The sequence below is a fragment of the Sapajus apella genome, unplaced genomic scaffold, assembly GCF_009761245.1.
Source record: "Sapajus apella isolate SASKATOON/1434 unplaced genomic scaffold, GSC_monkey_1.0 scaffold1, whole genome shotgun sequence".
NCBI lineage: Eukaryota > Metazoa > Chordata > Mammalia > Primates > Cebidae > Sapajus > Sapajus apella.
The window spans coordinates 60,692,812-60,714,751 of record NW_022436941.1 but is presented as its reverse complement, the minus strand read 5'-3'; the positions used below and the strand labels follow the sequence as shown (position 1 = coordinate 60,714,751).

The 21,940-nt window shown below is 37.9% G+C and overlaps 1 protein-coding gene across 2 annotated transcripts in view; it reads right to left on the bottom strand.

Moving 5' to 3' along the window:
- Positions 1-21,940, bottom strand: part of HOMER1 (homer scaffold protein 1) — a 153,358-nt gene that overhangs the window by 28,516 nt on the left and 102,902 nt on the right. For both annotated transcript variants that reach the window (XR_004268832.1, XM_032277383.1), the window contains exon 6: positions 2,821-2,977. Coding sequence is in view for 1 of the 2 variants with exons in the window: in XM_032277383.1 (XP_032133274.1) it covers positions 2,821-2,977 (157 nt within the window). In the remaining variant the exon portion in view is untranslated. The remainder of the gene's footprint in view (positions 1-2,820; positions 2,978-21,940) is intronic.

Genomic DNA, 21,940 nt, shown 5'->3' with positions numbered 1-21,940 from the left:
GGACAGTTTGAAGTTCTGCTAGTCCCCGCCAAACTAGGGGGTCTTGGTAAATAACTCAAACTTTTCACTGAAACCTCGGAAGGGTTATGTCTTAAAGATTTCCTAGGATAAAGCGATTTACCCTAGGGTTATAGCAAAATTGAAATAAATGAATTCTAACAAAGCATAAGTACACAACTCCACAAATTCAAGATAATCCCCAAATAATTTAACTGCGTCCTGAAACAGAAACTCAACACTGTTCAAAAACAACAAAATCTGTGGTCTCTACAACACCTCATTTACAATGTCCAATACACAATTAAAAATGACTAGACATTTTTGTGAAAAAAACAGTAAAATGCAACTTATCATCAAGACAAGATCTATCTAAATAAAAGTAGAGATAATTTGTTGGCAGTACACTTGGAGTAAAAAAATTGCTCGAGGAGGTTATTCAGGCTGAAGGGAAACAATACCTGATGATAGAAATTCAGATATACAGGAAAGAAGCATAATGGAAACTGAAAATATGTGAGTAAATAAAAATATTATGTTTCTTAAGTTCTTTAATATTCAACTGACTATTTAAAGAGAAAATTCCTTAAGGACAGAGATTACATAATAAGGAGACATGATAGTTCCTTAATATTTTTGGCCTACGACGACTGTCATAAATTGGTTTTTTTATTGAGGTAAAAAACATGTAACATAAAATTTATCATCTTAATAATTTTCAGGGTATAGTTCAATAGTGTTAAGTATATATATTCACATTGCTGTGAAACAGATCTCCAGAACTTTTTTAACTTGCAAAATTGAAAGTCTATAAACAACTCTCCTCCCCATCTCTCATAAGTTAATTTTTATTCACAGGATAGAACAGCATTTACTCAGGTTTCTAACTTTCCCTCCCTGTCTCATCTCCATTTCCTTTTCTTTCTTTCTTTGTTTTTTTGGTAAGACAAGGCCTCTCTCTGTCACCCAAGCTGGAGTATGCAGTGGCATGATCTCTGCTCACTTCAGCCTCTGCCTCTTGGGCTCAAGCGATGCTCCCACCTCAGACTCTTGAGTAGTTGGGACTACAGGGACATGCCACCACACCCAACTAAGTTTTGTATTTTTAGTGGAGATGGGGTTTCACCATATTGCCCTAGGCTGGTCTTGAACTCCTGGGCTCAAGCAATCTGTCCTCCTTAGCTTCTCAAAGTGCTGGGATTATAGGCATGAGCTAATGTGCCCAGCTCGAAATTCTTTTTAAAAAAATTAAAGACATCTGCTTCCTATTGGGTGAAGCACTTCTATGCCCTGAATTAGAAAAAAAACCTCTTTTTTTGTTTTTGTTTTTTAGAGGCAGGGTCTTGCTCTGTCACTCAAGGTAACGTGCAGTGGTACCATCATAGTTCACTGCAACCTCCAACTCCTGGGCTCAAGCAATTCTTCCCATTTAGCATCCCAAGTAGCTAGGACTACAGGCATGTGTCACCATGAGTGGATAATTTTTTTTAAAGTGTTTTTTTGTTTTGAGATGGAGTCTCACTCTGTCCCCAGGCTGGAGTGCAGTGGCGCGATCTTGGTTCACTGCAACCTCTGCCTCTCAGGTTCAAGGGATTCTCCTGCCTCAGCCACCTGAGTAGCTGGGATTAAAGGTTCGCGCCACCATGCCCAGCTAAGTTTTGTATTTTTAGTAGAGACGGGGTTTCACCATGTTGGCCAGGATGGTCTCAATCACTTGACCTTGTAATCTGACTGCCTCAGCCTCCCAAAGTGCTGGGATTACAGACGTGAGCCACCATGCCCAGTCTTGTTTTTTTTTTTTTTTTTTTTTTGTGTGTGTGTGTGTGTAGAGATGGGGTCTTGCCATATTGCCCAGGCTAATCTCAAACTCTTGGCCTGAAGCATTAAAACAATTTACAAGTAATTATTTGGGCTTCTGATAGTAATGACATTAGAATTTGTGATTTTCTTTTTCCACTCCAAATCTCTAATATTACCAAAGTTAGTAATTTTCTACTTGTATTTTCCAAATTTTTCCTTCTTTAAAAAGAAAATAGGGCCAGGTGCAGTGCTCACACCTGTAATCCCAGCACTTTGGGAGGCCGAGGCAGGCAGATCACCTGAGGTCAGTCAGGAGTTTGAAACCAGCCTGGTCAACATGGTGAAACCCTGCCTCTACTAAAAATACAAAATTAGCCAGGTGTGGTGGTGGGCACCTGTAATTCCACCTACTTGGGATGTTGAGGTGCAAGAATAGCTTGAACCCAGGAGGCAGAGGTTGCAGAGAGCTGAGATTGCTCCACTGCACTCCAGGCTGGGGAACAAGAGCGAAACCCCATTTCAAAAAAAAAAAAAAAGAAAATAATAAAAAAACTCATTGATTCACTGCAACTCATTGAGACAGTATAACTACATGGCCCTTAAGTGTCTCAACGAATTTTATAGGAATTGTGCAGAATACATATTTTTGACTTGGTGCAACTACATGCCAAGTATTCAATTAATCTTCACAGGAATTGTACAGAGTACTTACTATTCCTATTTTACGGATGAGAATACTGAGCTGGAAGAAGGAAATAACTTATCAAAGATCATACAGATAATAACTGGCAGAACTGGAATATGCACTAGGGTTTGTTGATTTCAAAAGGCGTATATTCTTCATTTTCATTAAACTCTGGAAAATGTTTTTCTCAACCAAACAAATGCATATAATACAACCCATATATATGTTCTGACATCCTAGAACTAGAAGATATCCCTGTGCTGAATCTAATGCAAATTTCTTCTGATCAAGAAAACCTGCTAGCCCTAAATCTCTAGAGTCAGCAGCCCTGAAATTACCCGCTTGTGCAGACGTTCTGCTTCCTCTTGATACGCAGCAAGTTGCTGTTTCCATTGTTTCACATTGGCAGTGGACTCCAGCAGGGCTGCAGTGAGTTTGGCATTATTTCCTTTGAGGGTAGCCAGTTCAGCCTCCCAGTGTTTGCTGATTGCTGAACTAAAATAAAAGAAAAAGAAAAATCTATCCATCACACTATTACTTTGAAGGGACAGCAGTACTCAGTTCTTGTAGGATTCATAGTCTAAGAATCTTTTCTTTTTTTTTTTTTTTTTTTAAGATGGAGTCTCACTCTGTCTCCCAAGCTGGAGTGCAATGCTGCAATCTCAGCTCACTGCAACCTCTGCCTCCTGGGTTGAAGCGATTGTCCTGCCTCAGCCTCCTAAGCAGCTGGGACTACAAACACACCACAAAGCCTGGGTAATTTTTTGTATTTTTTTAAATACAGATGGGATTTCGCCATGTTGGCCAGGCTGGTCTTGAACTCCTGACCTCAGGTGATCCACCTGCCTCAGCTTCCCAAAATACTGGGATTACAGGTGTAAGCCACTGTGCCCAGCCCTAAGAATGTTTTCAAAGATAACCCCAAAATACTAAAAAACACAAATACTTTACCAAAATATTCCTAGTAAAGAAAATCTGGCCAGTGAAGAAATATAAAAAGTACCCAAGTACTAGGTTTAATGTGGAATGTTTCCCACCTTCATCATGACAAATACAGCTATCTACAGAAGAGTTTTCACCCATTCTCTTTTAAGAAATACACATTATAGCCTGAAAAACATATAAGCAAAACCTAACAATGTATGATATTTTTTATGAGTATCAAAGTCTACAGTACAATTTCATTCCTTAATAAAACATATGAGGATGCTTAAATGTCATAAGGTTTGGGATATGTAATGTAGTATTTCTTTTGAAATTGTTGATTTATTTCATCTTATTCAGGACTTTAAAATGTCAAAAATACAAACATTTGCTACAATAAACTGATTTCATATGAAAGGCTATGCCTAGAACTGGTTCTAATGACTTGAATTCTGATATAATTCCAGTGTCATAAATAGAAGAAGACTAAAGCAATCATCTTTTTTCCTCATTTAATGTTCTACTTAACAAGCTACTACAGTTAAATATCTCAACTAAAACAATTTTCTACTATAAAGACAATTCTTTTAGTGGGAAAGACTCCTCTTGAAAATTCCTTCCTTAACTTTCCAATGAAGAAAGAATTGCCTCATTAGAAAGAAAAAGGTTGTTTCTCTTTCTCATTACTGAAGTTTATTTCTATTAGTAAAATTCTACTAACCTCATGCCATTAACTAACTAGTGATGCTTATAGCTTTCTTCAATTACCATTTTTTGGGAGTTTGATAAGTCATTTGTATTCTAGTGTAAATGTTTTGATGGGTTGATATTTTATAGTAATTTTAGTATGTATTTGATTTAAAAAGCATAGTTTCCATTATCAAGATTTCTAAAGCTTATCACCAGAATTACGACATATCAGCATCATGAACCCCGATACGATGCAGAGAAGGACACAAGATTGTTTCTATAGTATTCTTGCAATATATGCGGAACTTCAGTCAAATAATGAGAAAATACCATATAAACCCAAACTGAGGGATATTCTGTAAAACAGCTGAAAATCTTCAAACATGTTAAGAAAATGAAGGAAACAGGCTGGGCACAGTGGCTCACACCTGTTATTCCAGCACTTTGGAAGGCTGAGGCGGGTGGATCGCCTGAGGTCAGGAGCTTGTAACTAGCCTGACCAACATAGTGAAACCCCAACTCTACTAAAAATACAAAAAAATTAGCTGGGCATGGTGGCGGGTGCCTGTAATCCCAGCTACTCAGGAGGCTGAGGCAGGAGAATTGCATGAACCCAGGAGGTGGAGTTTGCAGTGAGCCAAGATGGTGCCATCGCACTCCAGCCTGGGCAACAAAAGCAAGACTCCGTCTCAAAAAAAAAAAAATAAGAGACAAAGAGGGACATTACATAATGGTAAAAGGATCAATGCAACAAGAAGAGCTAAGGATCCTAAATATATACGCACCCAACACAGGAGCACCCAGATACATAAGGCAAGTTCTTAATGACTTACAAAGAGACTTAGACTCCCACACAATAATAGTGGGAGACTTTAACACCCCATTGTCAACATTAGACAGATCAACCAGACAGAAAATTAACAAGGATATCCAGGACTTGAACTCAGACCTGGACCAAGCAAACCTAATAGACATTTACAGAACTCTCCACCCCAAATCCACAGAATATACATTCTTCTCAGCACCACATCACACCTACTCTAAAATTGACCACATAATTGGGAGTAAATCACTCCTCAGCAAATGCAAAAGAACGGAAATCGTAACAAACAGTCTCTCAGACCACAGTGCAATCAAGTTATAACTCAGAATTCAAAAACTAACTCAGAACCGCACAGCTTCATGGAAACTGAACAACTGGCTCTTGAATGTTGACTGGATAAACAATGAAATGAAGGCAGAAATAAAGATGTTCTTCGAAACCAACGAGAATGAAGACACAACATACCAGAATCTCTGGGACACATTTAAAGCAGTCTCTAGAGGAAAATATATAGCAATAAGTGCCCACATGAGAAGCAAGGAGAGATCAAAAATTGACACCCTATCATCAAAACTGAAAGAGCTAGAGGAGCAAGATAAAAAAAACTCAAAGTCTAGCAGAAGACAAGAAATAGCTAAGATCAGAGCAGAACTGAAGGAGACAGAGACACAAAAAACCCTTCAAAAAATCAATAAATCCAGGAGCTGGTTTTTTGAAAAGATCAACAAAATAGACCACTAGCCAGATTAATAAAAAAGAAAAGAGAGAATAACCAAATTGATGCAATAAAAAACGATAAAGGGGATATCACCAGATTCCACAGAAATTCAAACCATCATCAGAGATTATTACAAACAACTCTATGCACACAAACTAATAAACCTGGAAGAAATGGATAAATACCTGGACACTTGCCTCCTGCCAAGCCTAAACCAGGAAGAAGCCGAAACCCTGAACAGACCCATAACAAGGTCTGAAGTTGAGGCAGCAATTAAGAGCTTACCACCCAAAAAAAGCCCAGGTCCAGATGGGTTCACAGCTGAATTCTACCAGACATACAAAGAGGAGCTGGTACCATTTCTTCTGAAACTATTCCAAACAATCCAAAAAGAGGGAATTCTTCCCAAATCATTTTATGACACCACCATCATCCTGATTCCAAAACCCGGCAGAGACTCAACAAGAAAAGAAAACTTCAGGCCAATATCCATGATGAACATAGATGCAAAAATCTTCAATAAAATACTGACAAGCCGATTGCAACAGCACATCAAAAAGCTTATCCACCATGATCAAGTAGGCTTCATCCCGGGGATGCAAGGCTGGTTCAACATACGCAAGTCTATAAACGTAATTCACCACATAAACAGAACCAAAGACAAAAACCACATGATTATCTCAATTGATGCAGAGAAGGCCTTTGACAAAATTCAACAGCCCTTTATGCTAAAAACACTCAATAAGCTAGGTATCAATGGAACGTACCTCAAAATAATAAAAGCTATTTATGACAAACCAACAGCCAACATCATACTGAATGGGCAAAAACTGGAAGCATTCCCCTTGAAATGTGGCACCAGACAAGGATGCCCGCTCTCACCACTGCTATTCAATATAGTATTAGAAGTTCTAGCCAGAGCAATCAGGCAAGAAAAAGAAATAAAGGGCATTCAAATAGGAAAGGAGGAAGTCAAATTGTCTCTATTTGCAGATGACATGATTGTATATCTAGAAGACCCCATCGTCTCAGCCCCAAACCTCCTGAAACTGATAAGCAAGTTCAGCAAAGTCTCAGGATACAAAATCAATGTACAAAAATCACATGCATTCCTATACACCAGTAACAGACTTAAAGAGAGCCAAATCAAGAACAAACTTCCATTCACAATTGCCACAAAGAGAATAAAATACCTAGGAATACAACTAACAAGGAATGTAAAGGACCTCTTCAAGGAGAAGTACAAGCCACTGCTCAACGAAATAAGAGAGGACACAAACAGATGGAGAAACATCCCATGTTCATGGTTAGGAAGAATCAATATCGTGAAAATGGCCATACTGCCCAAAGTAATTTACAGATTCAATGCTATCCCCATCAAGCTACCAATGACCTTCTTTGCAGAACTGGAAAAAACCACCTTAAACTTCATATGGAACCAAAAGAGAGCCCGCATAGCCAAGTCAATTCTAAGCAAAAAGAACAAAGCGGGGGGCATCACAATACCAGACTTCAAACTATACTACAAGGCTACAGTAATCAAAACAGCATGGTACTGGTACCAAAACAGAGATATAGACCAATGGAACAGAACAGGGGTCTCGGAGGCAACACAACCTTTCTACAACCATCTGATCTTTGACAAACCAAACAAAAACAAGCAATGGGGAAAGGATTCCCTGTTCAATAAATGGTGTTGGGAAAGCTGGCTAGCCATGTGCAGAAAGCAGAAACTGGACCCCTTCCTGACACCTTACACTAAAATTAACTCCAGATGGATTAAAGACTTAAACATAAGACCTAACACCATAAAAACCCTAGAAAAAAATCTAGGCAAAACCATTCAGGACGTAGGTGTAGGCAAGGACTTCATGACCAAAACGCCAAACGCATTGACAACAAAAGCCAAAATAGACAAATGGGACCTAATCAAACTCCACAGCTTCTGCACAGCAAAAGAAACAATCATTAGAGTGAATCGGCAACCAACAGATTGGGAAAAAATTTTTGCAGTTTACCCATCTGACAAAGGGCTGATATCCAAAATTTACAAAGAACTAAAGCAGATTTACAAGAAAAAAACTAACAAGCCCATTCAAAAGTGGGCAAAGGATATGAACAGACACTTCTCAAAAGAAGACATACGTGAGGCCAACAAACATATGAAAAAATGCTCATCATCACTGGTCATCAGAGAAATGCAAATCAAAACTACATTGAGATACCATCTCACGCCAGTTAGAATGGCGATCATTAAAAAATCTGGAGACAACAGATGCTGGAGAGGATGTGGAGAAATAGGAACACTTTTGCACTGTTGGTGGGAGTGTAAATTAGTTCAACCATTGTGGAAGACAGTGTGGCGATTCCTCAAGGACCTAGAAATAGAAATTCCATTTGACCCAGCAATCCCATTACTGGGTATATATCCAAAGGATTACAAATCGTTCTACTATAAGGACACGTGTACACGAATGTTCATTGCAGCACTGTTTACAATAGCAAAGACCTGGAACCAACCCAAATGCCCTTCGACGATAGACTGGATAGGGAAAATGTGGCACATATACACCATGGAATATTATGCAGCCATCAAAAACGATGAGTTTGGGTCCTTTGTAGGGACATGGATGAACCTGGAAACCATCATTCTCAGCAAACTGACAGAAGAGCAGAAGATCAAACACCGCATGTTCTCACTCATAGGCGGGTGTTGAACAATGAGAACACATGGACACAGGGAGGGGAGCACTACACACTGGGGTCAGTTGGGGGGAAATAGGGGAGGGATGGTGGGGGGTGGGAAGCTGGGGAGAGATAGCAAGGGGAGAAATGCCAGATGTAGGTGATGGGGAGGAAGACAGCGAATCACACTGCCACGTGTGTTCCTATGCAACAATTTTGCATGCTCTTCACATGTACCCCAAAACCTAAAATGCAATAAAATAAATAAATGGGAAAAATAAATAAATAAATAAATAAATAAAAAAGAAAATGAAGGAAACAAGAAGAAATACATTTAAATGTAAGGTGGGATCCTACGTAGGTTCCTAGAACAGAAAGGGAACATTGGTGAAAACTAAGAGTTAGTTAGTAGTAGTGTATCAATGCTGCTGTCCTGGATTTAATCACTGTATTATGGTTACACAAGATGTTAACATTAAGGTAAGCTGGGTGAAGGGTATATGGGGACTCTGTACAGTTTTTGTAATTTTTCTTTAAGTCTAAAATTAGTTTAAAATCAAAAGTTAAAAATATTCCTAAAGTTTACTGAGAAAATCTCATGAAAACATGAAAGGATAGACTCAAGCAACAAGCTAAGCATTAATTTAACAATCCATTTCTATCCTGAAAAGAAAGCTCTTTTCTTATTCTTCCTTTGTGAAATGGTTTTACAGATTCAGATCTTCTGAACAAAGCATGCATGGATTCACTGCTCTAACTGAATTACAGAGTTTTCTTTAAACCACCTACCAGTTTTCCCCCTTCAGAGATGCATTTTATTTAAATGGAAACTTCAATCTGACAATTGAAATCTTAGTGAGCTAATTTAAACACTTGTATATGTCAATAGCAATCCCCTTTAAAAGTTAACCAGAAGAAAAAATGATTATTTACTCCTAAAATCCATTTGTCAAAATTATACAATTATAAAGTAAAATGGATTACCACATATTTATAGCAGGAGAAAGAATTTTAAAATGAGAATGTTTTTCTATTATATTTATCTGGGTTTTATTTTATAGTCACTAGACAGCAAAATCTATCAAGAATTTTATAACTGCTTATGTCACAAGTATTTTTTTTTTTTTGAGACGGAGTTTCACTCATGTTACCCAGGCTGGAGTGCAATGGCGTGATCTCGGCTCACTGCAACCTCTGCCTCCTGGGTTCAGGCAATTCTCCTGCCTCAGCCTCCTGAGTAGCTGGGATTACAGGCACGCACCACCATGCCCAGCTAATTTTTTTGTATTTTTAGTAGAGACGGGGTTTCACCATGTTGACCAGGATGGTCTCGATCTCTTGACCTCGTGATCCACCCGCCTCGGCCTCCCAAAGTGCTGGGATTACAGGCTGGAGCCACCGCGCCCGGCCTGTCACAAGTATTTCAGTAATTATCTGCGACCTTAGACCCAATTCTCAAGCACTTTGGTTCTCAGTTCTTTGTATGTCAAATGAAGCCATCAGTCAAGATCTGTATTATCCAAATACTAGCATGTGGCTATTTAAATGTAATAGCTCAAAATTAAAGTAAAAAAAATCAGCTTTGAATTTGAGGCACATTTCATGCACTCAACAGCCACACATGACTACTGGCTACGACCCTGGACAGCAAAGATACAGAACATTTCATCATGACAGAATGCTCCACTGGACAGTACTGTTCAAGATGATCCCTGCATTCTGACTACCTTTTCAATTCCGTGTGTTAGGCGGAACTATGTCCCTCCAGAATTCATATATTGAAGTCCTAACTTCCAGTATCTCACAGTATGACTATATTGGGAAGTAGAGTCTTTAAAGAGTTAATTAAGGTTTAATACAGTCATTAGGGTGGACCATAATCCAGTATAAATGATGTCCTTATAAGAGAAGGAAATAAGGACACAGACACATGAACATAAAAACAGACAACAGCCATCTACGAGCCGAGGAAAAGAGGTCTCAGAAGAAACTACCCTGCAGACACCTTGATCTCAGAACTGTGAGAAAATAGATTTCTACAGTTTAAGCCACCCAATCTATAGCATTTTTTTTAGGACAGCTCAAGCAAACTAATAAACATAATTTTAAAAAACCCACATCATGTAGCCTATCAATTTGCCCCATCTTCCTGGACTGAAGTACATGGATTATATTTCCTGTTCTAATAAAGCTGGCTTTTCTGTGACAGCTCTTCTTCCCAATCAGATTCTCATTTTATTCTATGAATTTTTGTTCAATTTTTTCTATATTCAGAATCTGTTTATAAAATTGCATTTTTTTTCCTTTCATTGATTCAAGTTTTCTCCAACAAGTATTTTCCAGTTATTACACCCATCCTGTCACTTACCAGCAAAGCCTGGTGCTTGCCAATCTGTGCACTGACTAAATGAAAAGCAAAGGTATTAATTATGAAATAAGTGCAAAACCAAGCTCAGATCAAATTAATGAGTAGTAAATTTTATAACTTTAATTTTATAAAGTTTTCATAATAATAAAAATCTTACATATAAATATTTTAGCCTTCACATTAGGGACGGAATTTCACACTAGTTTTGGGCAGTAGAATCATATGCTGCAGTTTCTTGACTCCCATTTTAATCCTATCATGCATGCATTTAGGATAACAGGGATTTCATCTATAAAACACTGCAGATCTGGAACCTGGGGACTCTACGACAAACCCGTTTAAGAAAAGGTTGGTATTCCTGAACAAGTTGCCTTTTTTTGGTGTAATTTACAACTTAATGCCAATTGGCAGAACTACTTTTTATATGAGCAGTCTAGGTAGCTATAACACCAATCAATTATTTTAAAACATTTGATTGTTGAAGTATATGTTTACAGTAGGTTAGCAGATTCTTCAAATTCATGCTAGCATTTTCCAATATTTTCATATTTCGTTGATATTTAGACCCAAGGAAGCTCAAGTTTAAGAGATAAATCTGGTAAAATCTTAAAATATACTATATGTCAATGATATATCCTAGATAAGTGTCATCATTTTATTTTCTACCTGTATCAAGAAGATAACTTCACAATTTCATGCTTGGAATGGTACTTAACGAACAAAATGGCTACCAGAAGCATTTCTAAGCTTTTGTATCCTGGGAGCCAGAGATACAAAAGGGAGTTTGCACTTTCTTGCAGGCTCTTTACCACAGACTTCTGTCAGGTTCTCAGGAGAAAGATTGGAGAGAAAGAGAGAGAGAGACTAGAGAAAGGATCCTGGATGAGGGGAGAGGCTTCCACTTGGGAAAATCACAATATCTGGCCAGGACCCTTCTTCTCCGCAGGACCAAAATCTTCAACCAATGGGAGAAGGATACCTCTTCGAAGTCCTGTTGCCTGGACACAGGTGAAGATTGTTATGGCTGGGGGCAAAGAGAATAAAGCTGTGTAACTCTGTGAGAGGAACAGAAAATAGTCCTGGATTCAGAGGTCTCTAACCTGTGGGACAGAAGCAGGAAACTCCTACACAAGATTCTCAAATATCACAAGGCTGAATTTACCAGCTACTGGAAGAGGGGCAGGATCACTGAGAATGCCTCACTTCTGAGATCCTGGGACAAAGGGTCTACCCAAGACTGAGGCTGGACAAAAACAACAGAGAATCCCATTCTGTCCTCTCTAATAGCAGCCTTCCATTGCTGGAAGGTCAAGACTGTAGAGACAGACCTTTTTGAGGCATACACACACAAAAAAAAAAGACCAAAAGATGAGTGTCAAGCAGTGAGTAGACCCCTCTAGTGATCCAGCCCTAACACTAAGCACAAGGCAATGCTAGAGATGTTTAAAGACTATAAAATACTCACAGTAACCATACAAACAACAAAATCAAAATCCATTTCAACCTGAGTGGACTTTCGTATTAATGGCCTAGCAGAAGAGTCATGGCCATTTCTAGGAGGAAATAGTGTTTACCACTACTGTCCTCCACACAATGTTTAGTATTCAATGAAAAAAAATTACAAGATATACCAAAAAGCAAGAAAAAAACCACCAAAAAATCCCATCTTCACTGTCAAGAGAGAAAGCAATCAACAGAATCATACTCACAGATGAATCTGATCTTGAATATATCAAAGAAAGAAGATAAACACCATGTTAAAGGTGTTGGTGGAAAGACGGATATCATGTTCACTCAGATTGTGAATTTTAGTAGAGTACTGAAAACTATGAGAAAGAATCAAATAGAAATGTTAGAAATAAAGAACATAGTAACAGGAATGCCTTTGACAGGTTCAGTGAACTTAGCACAGCTGCATAAAAAGCCAGTGAAGATGAAAATAGATCAACAGAAATCAGCCAAACTGAAACACAAAGAGAAAAAAGAAAAAGTTTCCAAGACATAAAGGGCCATATAAACAGTCTAACAAATGTTCAACAGAATCACAGAAGGAGAAGAGAGGAGGGAAGAGGAAATATCTGAAGACATAAAGTCTTACTACTTTCAAAAAATAAAAGACATGAAACCACAGATGCAAAAAGCATAAAAACATATTATACATAGAGAAAAATAACAATTACAGTAGCTCCTTATTCAATGTTTCTCTTTCTGTGGTTCCAGCACACATGGTCAACTATAGTTTGAAAATATTACTGTATGATAAAAATACTTTGAGAGCGGGAGAGACCACATTCACTTAACTTTTATTACAATGTATTCCTATAATTATCCTATTTTATTATTTCATATTGTTAATCTCTTACTGTGCCTATTGTATAAATTAAACTTTATAACAGGTATGTATCTACAGAAAAAAACATAATAGATATAGGGTTCAGTACTATCCATGATTTCAGGCATCCACTGGGAGTATTGCAATATATCCCCTGTGGTTAAGGAGGGACTACTGTATAGTGATACTCCATCACAGATTATGCAATCCAGAAGATAGTGGAGTGATGGTGTTGAAAGAAAACAATTATGGCCAGGCAAGGTGGCTCATGCCTATATACCTAGCACTTTGAGAGGCGAGGTGGGTGGATCATGAGGTCTGGAGTTCAAGGCCAGCCTGGCCAAGATGATGAAACCACATCTCTACTAAAAATACAAAAATTAGCCAGGTGTGGTGGCACGTGCCTGTAATCCCAGCTACTCAGGAGGCTGAGGCAGGGAACTGCTTGAACCTGGGAGGTGGAGGTTGCAGTGAGCTGAGATTGTGCCACTGCACTCCAGCCTGGGTGACAGAGCGAAATTCCATGTTAAAGAAAAAAAAAAAGAAAACAATTCTCATCCTAGAATTCTACACAAAGGAAAAATATTTGTCAAAATGAAGGTGAAATAGAGTTTTCCAGGTAAATGAGACCTCACATAATTTATTATATCTAATAAAGAAGATGTGTACTACAGGAAATATTAAAAAAAAAATTCAAGTTAGAGTATGATCCCAGACAGAAATGCAGATCAACACAGAGATAAAAATATCTGAAAATTATTAAAACGAAGATAATAATAAAAGGTCCAAAAGTATAAAAATTCAAAGGAGACATAATAGTCTTTTAAATAAATGGTGCTAGAATGACTGGATAACCACATACAAAAATAAATAAATCTCAACCCATATATCATAATCTATGTACAAATTTAAAAATATGAAACTTCTATATAATATAAAACTATAAAACTTGGGTTAGGCAAAAATTTCTTAGATATTATAGATTACCAAAAACATAGTCCATTAAAAAACAATTGACCACAGGAACTTCATAAAATTAAAAACTTCTCTTTGAACAAAACTATTTAAAAATTGAAGAGGGCCAGGTGATGCCTCATGCCTGTAATGCCAGCAATTTGGGAGGCCAAGGTGGGTGGGTCACTTGAGGCCAGGAGTTTGAGACCACACTGGCCAACATGGCAAAACCCTGTCTGTACTAAAAATACAAAAATTAGTTGGGTGTGGTGACAGGCACCTGTAATCCCAGCTACTCAGAAGGCTGAGGCATGAGAATTGCTTGAACCTAGGAGGCGGAGTTTGCAGTGAGCCGAGATTGTGCCACTGCACTCCAGCCTGGATGATGAAGCAAGAGTCTGTCTAAAAAATAAAAAAAAAAACTGAAGAGATCCTGGAATACAAAGATGATTCACATGCAAAAATCAATGTAATGGCCAAGTGTAGTGGCTCACCCCTGTAATCCCAGTACTCTGGGAGGCCAAGGCGGGTAGATCACTTAAGGCCAGGAGTTTGAGACCTGCCTGGCCAATATGGTGAAACCCCGTCTCTACTAAAAATACAAAAATTAGCCAGGTGTGGTGGTGCACACCTGCAGTCCCAGCTAATCCAGAGGCTAAGGCAGGAGAATCGCTTAAACCTGGGAGGTGGAGGTTGTGGTGAGCTGAGATTGCACCACTGCACCTCAGCCTGGGCAACAGAGCGGAACTCCGTCTGAAAAAAAGAAAAAAAAAAAAAAGGAAGAAAAAGGAGAAAACCTTTGTGACATTGGATCTGCAATGATTTCTTGAATATGACACCAAAAAAGCACCGGCAACAAAAGAAAAAATAGGTAAATTGGACTACATAAAAATGAAAAACTTCCATGTGTCAAAGGACACAGACAAAAGAGTGAAAAGGCAATCCATGGAACAGGAGAAAATATTTGCAAATTATATATCTGATAAGTGATTGATATCTAGGATATATAAATAACTCCTATAACTCAACAATACAATTTTAAAATGAGCAAAGAACTTGAATAGACATTTTCCCAAGAAGAGAAACAAACAGGCACTAAGCACTTGAAAAGATGTTTAACATCTTTATCACCAAGGAAATGAAAACCAAAACCACAATGAGACACAACCTCACATCCACTAAGGTGGCACTATCAAAAAACAAAGTCAGTGTTGGGTTGGTGAGGATGTAACGAAAGTGAAACCCTGGTACACTACTGGTAGGAATGTAAAATGGCGTAGTTCCTATGGAAAATGGTATGGCTGTTCCTCAAAAATTTAGAATTATATGATCCAGCAATTCCACTTCTAGGTATATGCCCAAAAGCAGTGAAAGCAGGGTCTCAAATAATTTTTACAATTTTTTTCTTGGATACCAAAAATAAATTTTTAGAATACCTATGAGTCTTAGAACATTCTTGCTTCCTCTACTTTATGAGCTGCTCCTTTAATAATCTGTCTTTCTAGAGCAGTATGAAATACAACTTAGGAAGTAAACTGTATCTGATTTTTGTCAATCCGGTTCTCTTTGTAGCTTCTTCATATATTTCTTTCATCAAGTATAATAAATGCTCCTATTAGAAAACCCTACACAATTTCAACTTACAATAAATTCCAAAAGATATCCTGAAGGAAGTTCTACCTGTGAGCTATCTCAGATGTATTCAATCCTTATACCGACACCCCTCAATATTTTACACATTAATTTTGGGGAAAAAAAGTTCTTTTCTTTAACCTTTAAGATATCACATTCATCCCCCCATTAGACTGATGCTTAGAAATAATTACTACCTTAGGATTAATTCTGATACCAAAATTTTAAGTTAGCATCTCGCATTACAGGAATACTTGTTTAAAACTGTTGGGGTTCTCTGGCTGCTAATTTTGTTTCTTTTTTTTAAGTACAGTTTTGTTAGTTTTACCTTAAGAAAACTCTTCCAAAGAGATCACTAAATTGCTTAGCTGGAGAAACCAGTGATTCACAAGCTATACTGAAACACCATTATGATCTCATGTCTGAACGCCGGAATAAGGGCAAAATAATTCTTTATTCTTGTGGCTGTTCAGTAAAGTTTCCCTTCAAAATGGACCAGCTGGTTTCCTGTTGGCTTCAAATCTACAGGAAGTTCAAAACACTCCAAAAACATCATTTGAAAGGTTCCTTAAACTGGAATTTTACAGTTTTTCCTTTATCTAAAGTCAAAATTCTGGCCAGTAACGGTGGCTCACACCTATAACCCCAGCACTTTGGGAGGCCGAAGACGGCAGACAGCTTGAGCTCAGGAGTTCGAGACCAGCCTGGGCAACATGTCAAAACCCAGTTTCTACTAAAAATAGAAAAATTAGCTGGGCGTGGTGGCACATGCCTATAGTCCCAGCTACTTGTGGGACTAAGGCAAGAGGACTGCTTGAACCAGAGAGGTCATGGCTGCAGTAAGCCAAGATGGCTTAGGTGACAAAGTGAGACTCTCTCTCAAAAATAAAGTCAAAGCTGTTCTATGAGAAAGTATTAAGCTTCATTAAACTAGTTATAATCAAGAAGAAAAAGTACTTCAAAAGGTTGTATTTTCAAAATAAGAGCTTAATGTATGAGCAATATACTTATCTAACCTGTAGAGTGAATGCTACATGTGAATGGTCACTCACAGAGTCCAAGAAAGCTGCTTCTCTCCCACTCCTCCAGGGCCTAGAGTATCTCTAATGGTAATACCTTGCATGTACTTTTCAGGCATGTTAATTATGTAGAACTGAGAAAAATATTCCGATACTCTTTGAAAAAACAATTTAAAAACAGGGTGCAGCTGGGTGCGGTGGCTCATGCCTGTAATCCCAGCACTCTGGGAGGACAAGGTGGGTGGATCACTTGAGGTCAGGAGTTCAAGACCAGCCTGGCAACATGGTGAAACTTCATCTCTACTAAAAATACAAAAATTAGCCAGGCACGTTGACATATGCTTGTAATCCCAGCTACTTGAGAGGCTGAGGCAAGAGAATCACTTGAACTTGGGAGGTGGAGGTTGTATTGAGTGGAGATAATATCACTGCACTCCAGCCTGGGTGACAGAGCAAGACTCTGTCTCAAAAATAAATAAATAAATAAATTAAAATAGGTTGCAATAGTTTTTTTCAACATTATTTTCTGTATCAATAGTGAGGTCAATCCCTAACTATGAAAGCACTCTGCAGCACTGCTTGTCTCAGGATCTGCCTGCTGACTTCTCTCCTCACTTCCCATTCCATAACTGTGAACGCAGAAGCAACCAATTCTGACTTAAAACTACTTGTGTGCCACCTTCTGGGCCAGATGCTTTCATATCAGCCTGTTGGCCCCAAGCTATAACAGGTCATCTTAGAAAATAATGACATCTTCAACAATTTAGGGTCTTAATTTTTCTTTACAAAAGTTATCCTTTTAAAGGAAAGAAATGAAAACAGAGTAATCTTGCATTATTTATAAATAATACTTATTGTCAAAAGGATTTAAATGAGTAGCGAATTCAGGTCCTGCTAGGCAAATGGCCTAGTATATGAAGGAAGTTTTCTATTAGATATAACTGAAAGCCTCCAATTTGCCAGCAATTCATTAACTTACTAATCACGGTACTCCTCGGGATCCTCTTATCAGATGTTTGCATTGTTCTGTTCTTTTTTTTAAACAAAGTTTATTATATTATTATTTTGAGATAATGTCTGGCTTCGTCACCCCAGGGTGGAGTGCAGTGGTGGGATCAGGGCTCACTGCAACATCTGCCTCCCAGGCTCAAGCAATCCTTCCACCTCAGCTTCCTGAGTAGCTGGGACTACAGGCATGAAACCATACCTGGATAATTTTTTTTTTTTTTTTTTTTGTACAGACGCAGTTTTGCAGTGTTGTCCAGGCTGGTCTCAAAATCCTAGACTCAAGCGATCCACCCTCCTCAGCCTCCCAACAGTGCACCTGGCCTGTTATTTTTAGAGACAGAGTCTGCCTTTGTTGCCAGGCTGGAGTGCAGTGGTACAATCATAGCTCACCGCAACCTTGAACTCCTGGGCTCAAGCAATCCTCCTGCCTCAGCCTTATGAGTAGCTGAGACAACAGGTACATACTACCACACTTGACTAATTTTTAAATTTTTTGTAGAGAGGGAGGTCTTGTTATGTTGCCCAGGCTGGTCTTGAACTCCTGAACTCAAATGGTTCTTCTGCTTCTGCCTCTCAAAGTGCTGGGATTACACACATGAGCCACTGTGCCTGGCCCTATTCTATACTTTATACTCCTGCTGGCACCTGCTTCTAAATGCCACCTTCTCTGGCCCCCTTTTTTTTTTTTTTTAATGTTTGCCTTTAAAATCCCCCAGGTTTTACTTTCCATCTCAGATTCCTTCTCTGCCTAACAATCCACCACCTTTGCAACATAGTTTGCCATGCCATGCCTGGATCAACATACAACATAGAAACTGATGGCTAGGGGTAAACAGATTGAGATACATGTTTGCTGATGAAGTTTTACAGAAGTTCCTATGGTGAACTAGAAATCACTTTGTCATATTCTAGGAAACGTAGTGTTCAGAAGTGAAATAGAATTTAAGTACTAACACTTGTGATAAACATTTAAAGTAAATCCCAGAAATAAAAGTTGAATAGCTTTTTTGTTGTTTTTTGAGAGAAGGTCTCACTCTGTCACTCAAGCTAGAGTGCAGTGGTATAATCACAGTTCACTGCAGGCTTGACCTCCAAGGGCTCAAATGATCCTCTCACCTCGGTCTTCCAAGCAGCTGGGAATATAGACAAGTGCCACCATGCCCAGCTAATTTTTTTTGTAGAGACCAGGTTTCTCTATATTGCCCAGGGTGGTCTCAAACTCCTGGGCTCAAGCAATCCACCTACCTCAGCCTCCCAAAGTGCTGGCATTACTGTGCCTGGCTGAGAATAGTTTTTAAAGAAACAATGTATCACTAATGTTATTGATGGCACAAAAAGATTATATTGGAGTAAAAAACATGGCCATAAATTGTAATCAGAAAGTGAATGAGAAGAGCTGGACCCTCAATATGATGAAGTTATAAGAACAACTTAAGCCATTTATTTTACATATATTACATGTGTACAAAAGAGGCTGATATTAAAATCTATGTCCATATCTAAAAGAGCTGCCAGTCATAGTTTAACTGACAATAATTTTTCTTGGTGCATCTTAGATCAGATAAAATACAGAATTTTACTTAGCTATGGTAAAAAAAAAAGTGAAACACTATTGACTTTTCTGAGGAAGATATAAAATTAATCTGAAACAAATTACTTTGAAATGTATAATGTATGCCTTTATCACTCTATAAATACATCTGAGGTTTGCAGGCTTTTGTTAAATATCTATTAAGTAAGAATCAATTGCTCATAACAGCTAGTTAAAAGTGTAGGCTTGAATCTGGTGATTTGGTTTAAACTATGGCTATAGTCATTTAATAGTTATGGGCCTTGAGCAAGTTACCTAACCTCACTAGGTGTTAGATGTTTCTCATTTATAAAATTAGGGTTAATAACAACTATCTTCATAGAATGGGCTGAGTGCGGTGGCTCATGCCTGTAATCCCAGTACTTTGGGAGGCCAAAGCAGGTGGATCACCTGAGGTCAGGAGTTCAAGACCACCCTGACCAACATGGAGAAATGCCATCTCTCCATTTTTTACTTTTTTTTTTTTTTTTTTTTTAAATTGTTTCTCACAGACAAGAAGAAACCCCGTCTCTACTAAAAATACAAAAGTAGTCAGGCATAGTGGTGCATGCCGGTAATCCCAGCTACTTGCGAGGCTGAGGCAGGAGAATCTCAAAAACAAGAACAAAAACAAAAAAACTAGGATGATTTTGAGAAGTAAATAGCCTATATAAATGTATTCTTGAAGACAAAAAATAGACACTCAAATGGTGGTACCTTCCATATATGCAGTCAATAAAGCCTCAAAGAATCTTCTGTAAGCTACTAAAAAGCCAAAAAGATTTAACATTAAATATTTTATTAAATATTTTAAAGCAGCTCCTTTTGATTAGTGATGTAAAGAACTGAAATAGATATAATTTAAATCAAACCCACTCAATGATTTATACTGTATGCACGCAATGATTTATATTGTCATTCTTAGTTACTACAAATGTATTATTTATAACAAGTTTAAACCTTTCATGTAACCTCAGAATAAATTTAGCAAGTTAATGAAGCAGCGAGAAAGTAAGTAAACAGACATGATTCTAAGAAGTGGTATGGTTAATTTCTGATTTTGAGAGGGGAGAAGGGAATCTATGTTATGTGTACTCCATAAAAACATTCTGTACTTCAGTGCATAGTTTCCCATCTGAGAGAGCACACCAAAAGTCTAGCTCTACTTCCATTTTTATTCACTACAATGAGGAGTCCCATAGGCACCCTGAGAAATGTCCTGGTTCATATAACTGTGCTTCTAGCAGTACGAGCAACATTTCTATGTGCTGATGAGCAGCTCCTATTGGCGACAGCTCCACACTGTAACATCTGCTAATATCTGTGCACTGCTTGCCTCGCACAGTCCCTCCTGTGATCTTTGCCACATACCCTAATATAGCTGTGGCTGAGGAATGAAAATACAAGGGTGAAGAGCCACAGGAGGTGCAGCTTCACTTCAACTTTGTATACTCACTGTTGGTCCCTACCCACGATACTCTTAAGAAATCCCCTTACAAAAAGCCTCTTAAGAAATTCCCTTTGAAAATTTTAAGCAGCTTATCCTCTTTTAGGAAGGAGATGTGGATACTAACTTCTTGCTCAGGGATATTTGTGAAAGGTTCAAAGTGCCTTACAGGTGTTTTAAATACTTGAACGTAAATCATAGTTTCCCTACATCAGTGAATTTGGAGGGTTGAGAGCCAGATCTAAGGGAAAAGAATAAAGAGCTGCTCGGTGGACCTACTGCTAGTTCCTAAGGGAGAAGAAAAACGAATTGACCCAAGGTGATACTTTGAATTCTGTATCTACTAGATTAATAAAAGTCAGTATTTTTGTTGATTTCCACTTTTAAAAAACTGACCACTGATTAAAAGCTTTGGAAATTTGTTCAGGAAATGATGTTAGGCCATCCTACAGGGGAGATGTCTTCAGGAAACCAGTCTTACATACTAAATAAAAAATTATGTTTCTTTCAACTCTTTTGAATATACATCTATCTCTTGCCAAGAGTGAGATCAATTAATTTCAAGCCCATTCTCTTATTTACAGGGTAATAGCATTATAATCATTATAACCTATTCAAGATAGAAATAAATGTTTTTATCTGGCCTTCTATAATTTGATTTAACTTTGGAGGCAAAAATGCCACTATTTCCTTGCAGAGTAGGTCACTTAAGGAAAATTCACCCTAAAAATTGTTTAGCACAGTATGTAGGGTTGTTGGGAAACAACATAATAATTAAAATAGAAAAAATCTCTCTAGGTAGTGGCAGAATTGAAAAGATGCTTATTAACAGATTTTACCAAAGCTACAATTGTGTGAGAAGATACGGATAATTTTACAGTAAAATCTGTTTCCAAATTTGTCATAAATTTTCATCTTTTTGAAACCAGTAGTAATCAATAGTTTCACTGGCCACTATTTGAATCAGAAAACTTTTGTGTTCCGTTTAAATTTGTTTTTGAAGAGGAGGCCAAAATCAAATGATGTAACATCAAAGTATTTAAATGTTTGTTAATAGCATGTTAGTTGTGGCAGAATCATCTCTACCAACTTCGTTTATTTAACGTACATATAAGCTATGCAAATAATATGCAAAGGTAAGGGCCCTGATAAAAAGTATTAAGCCAATGATCTAAGCAAAGGGAGATGATAATAAGTGAATACAGCCCAGAATAAATAATAGCTTAGTCCACTACTGACTGCTCAGCTATTATCAATATTTGGTTTTCCTTCTAAAGCCTTTCTGATC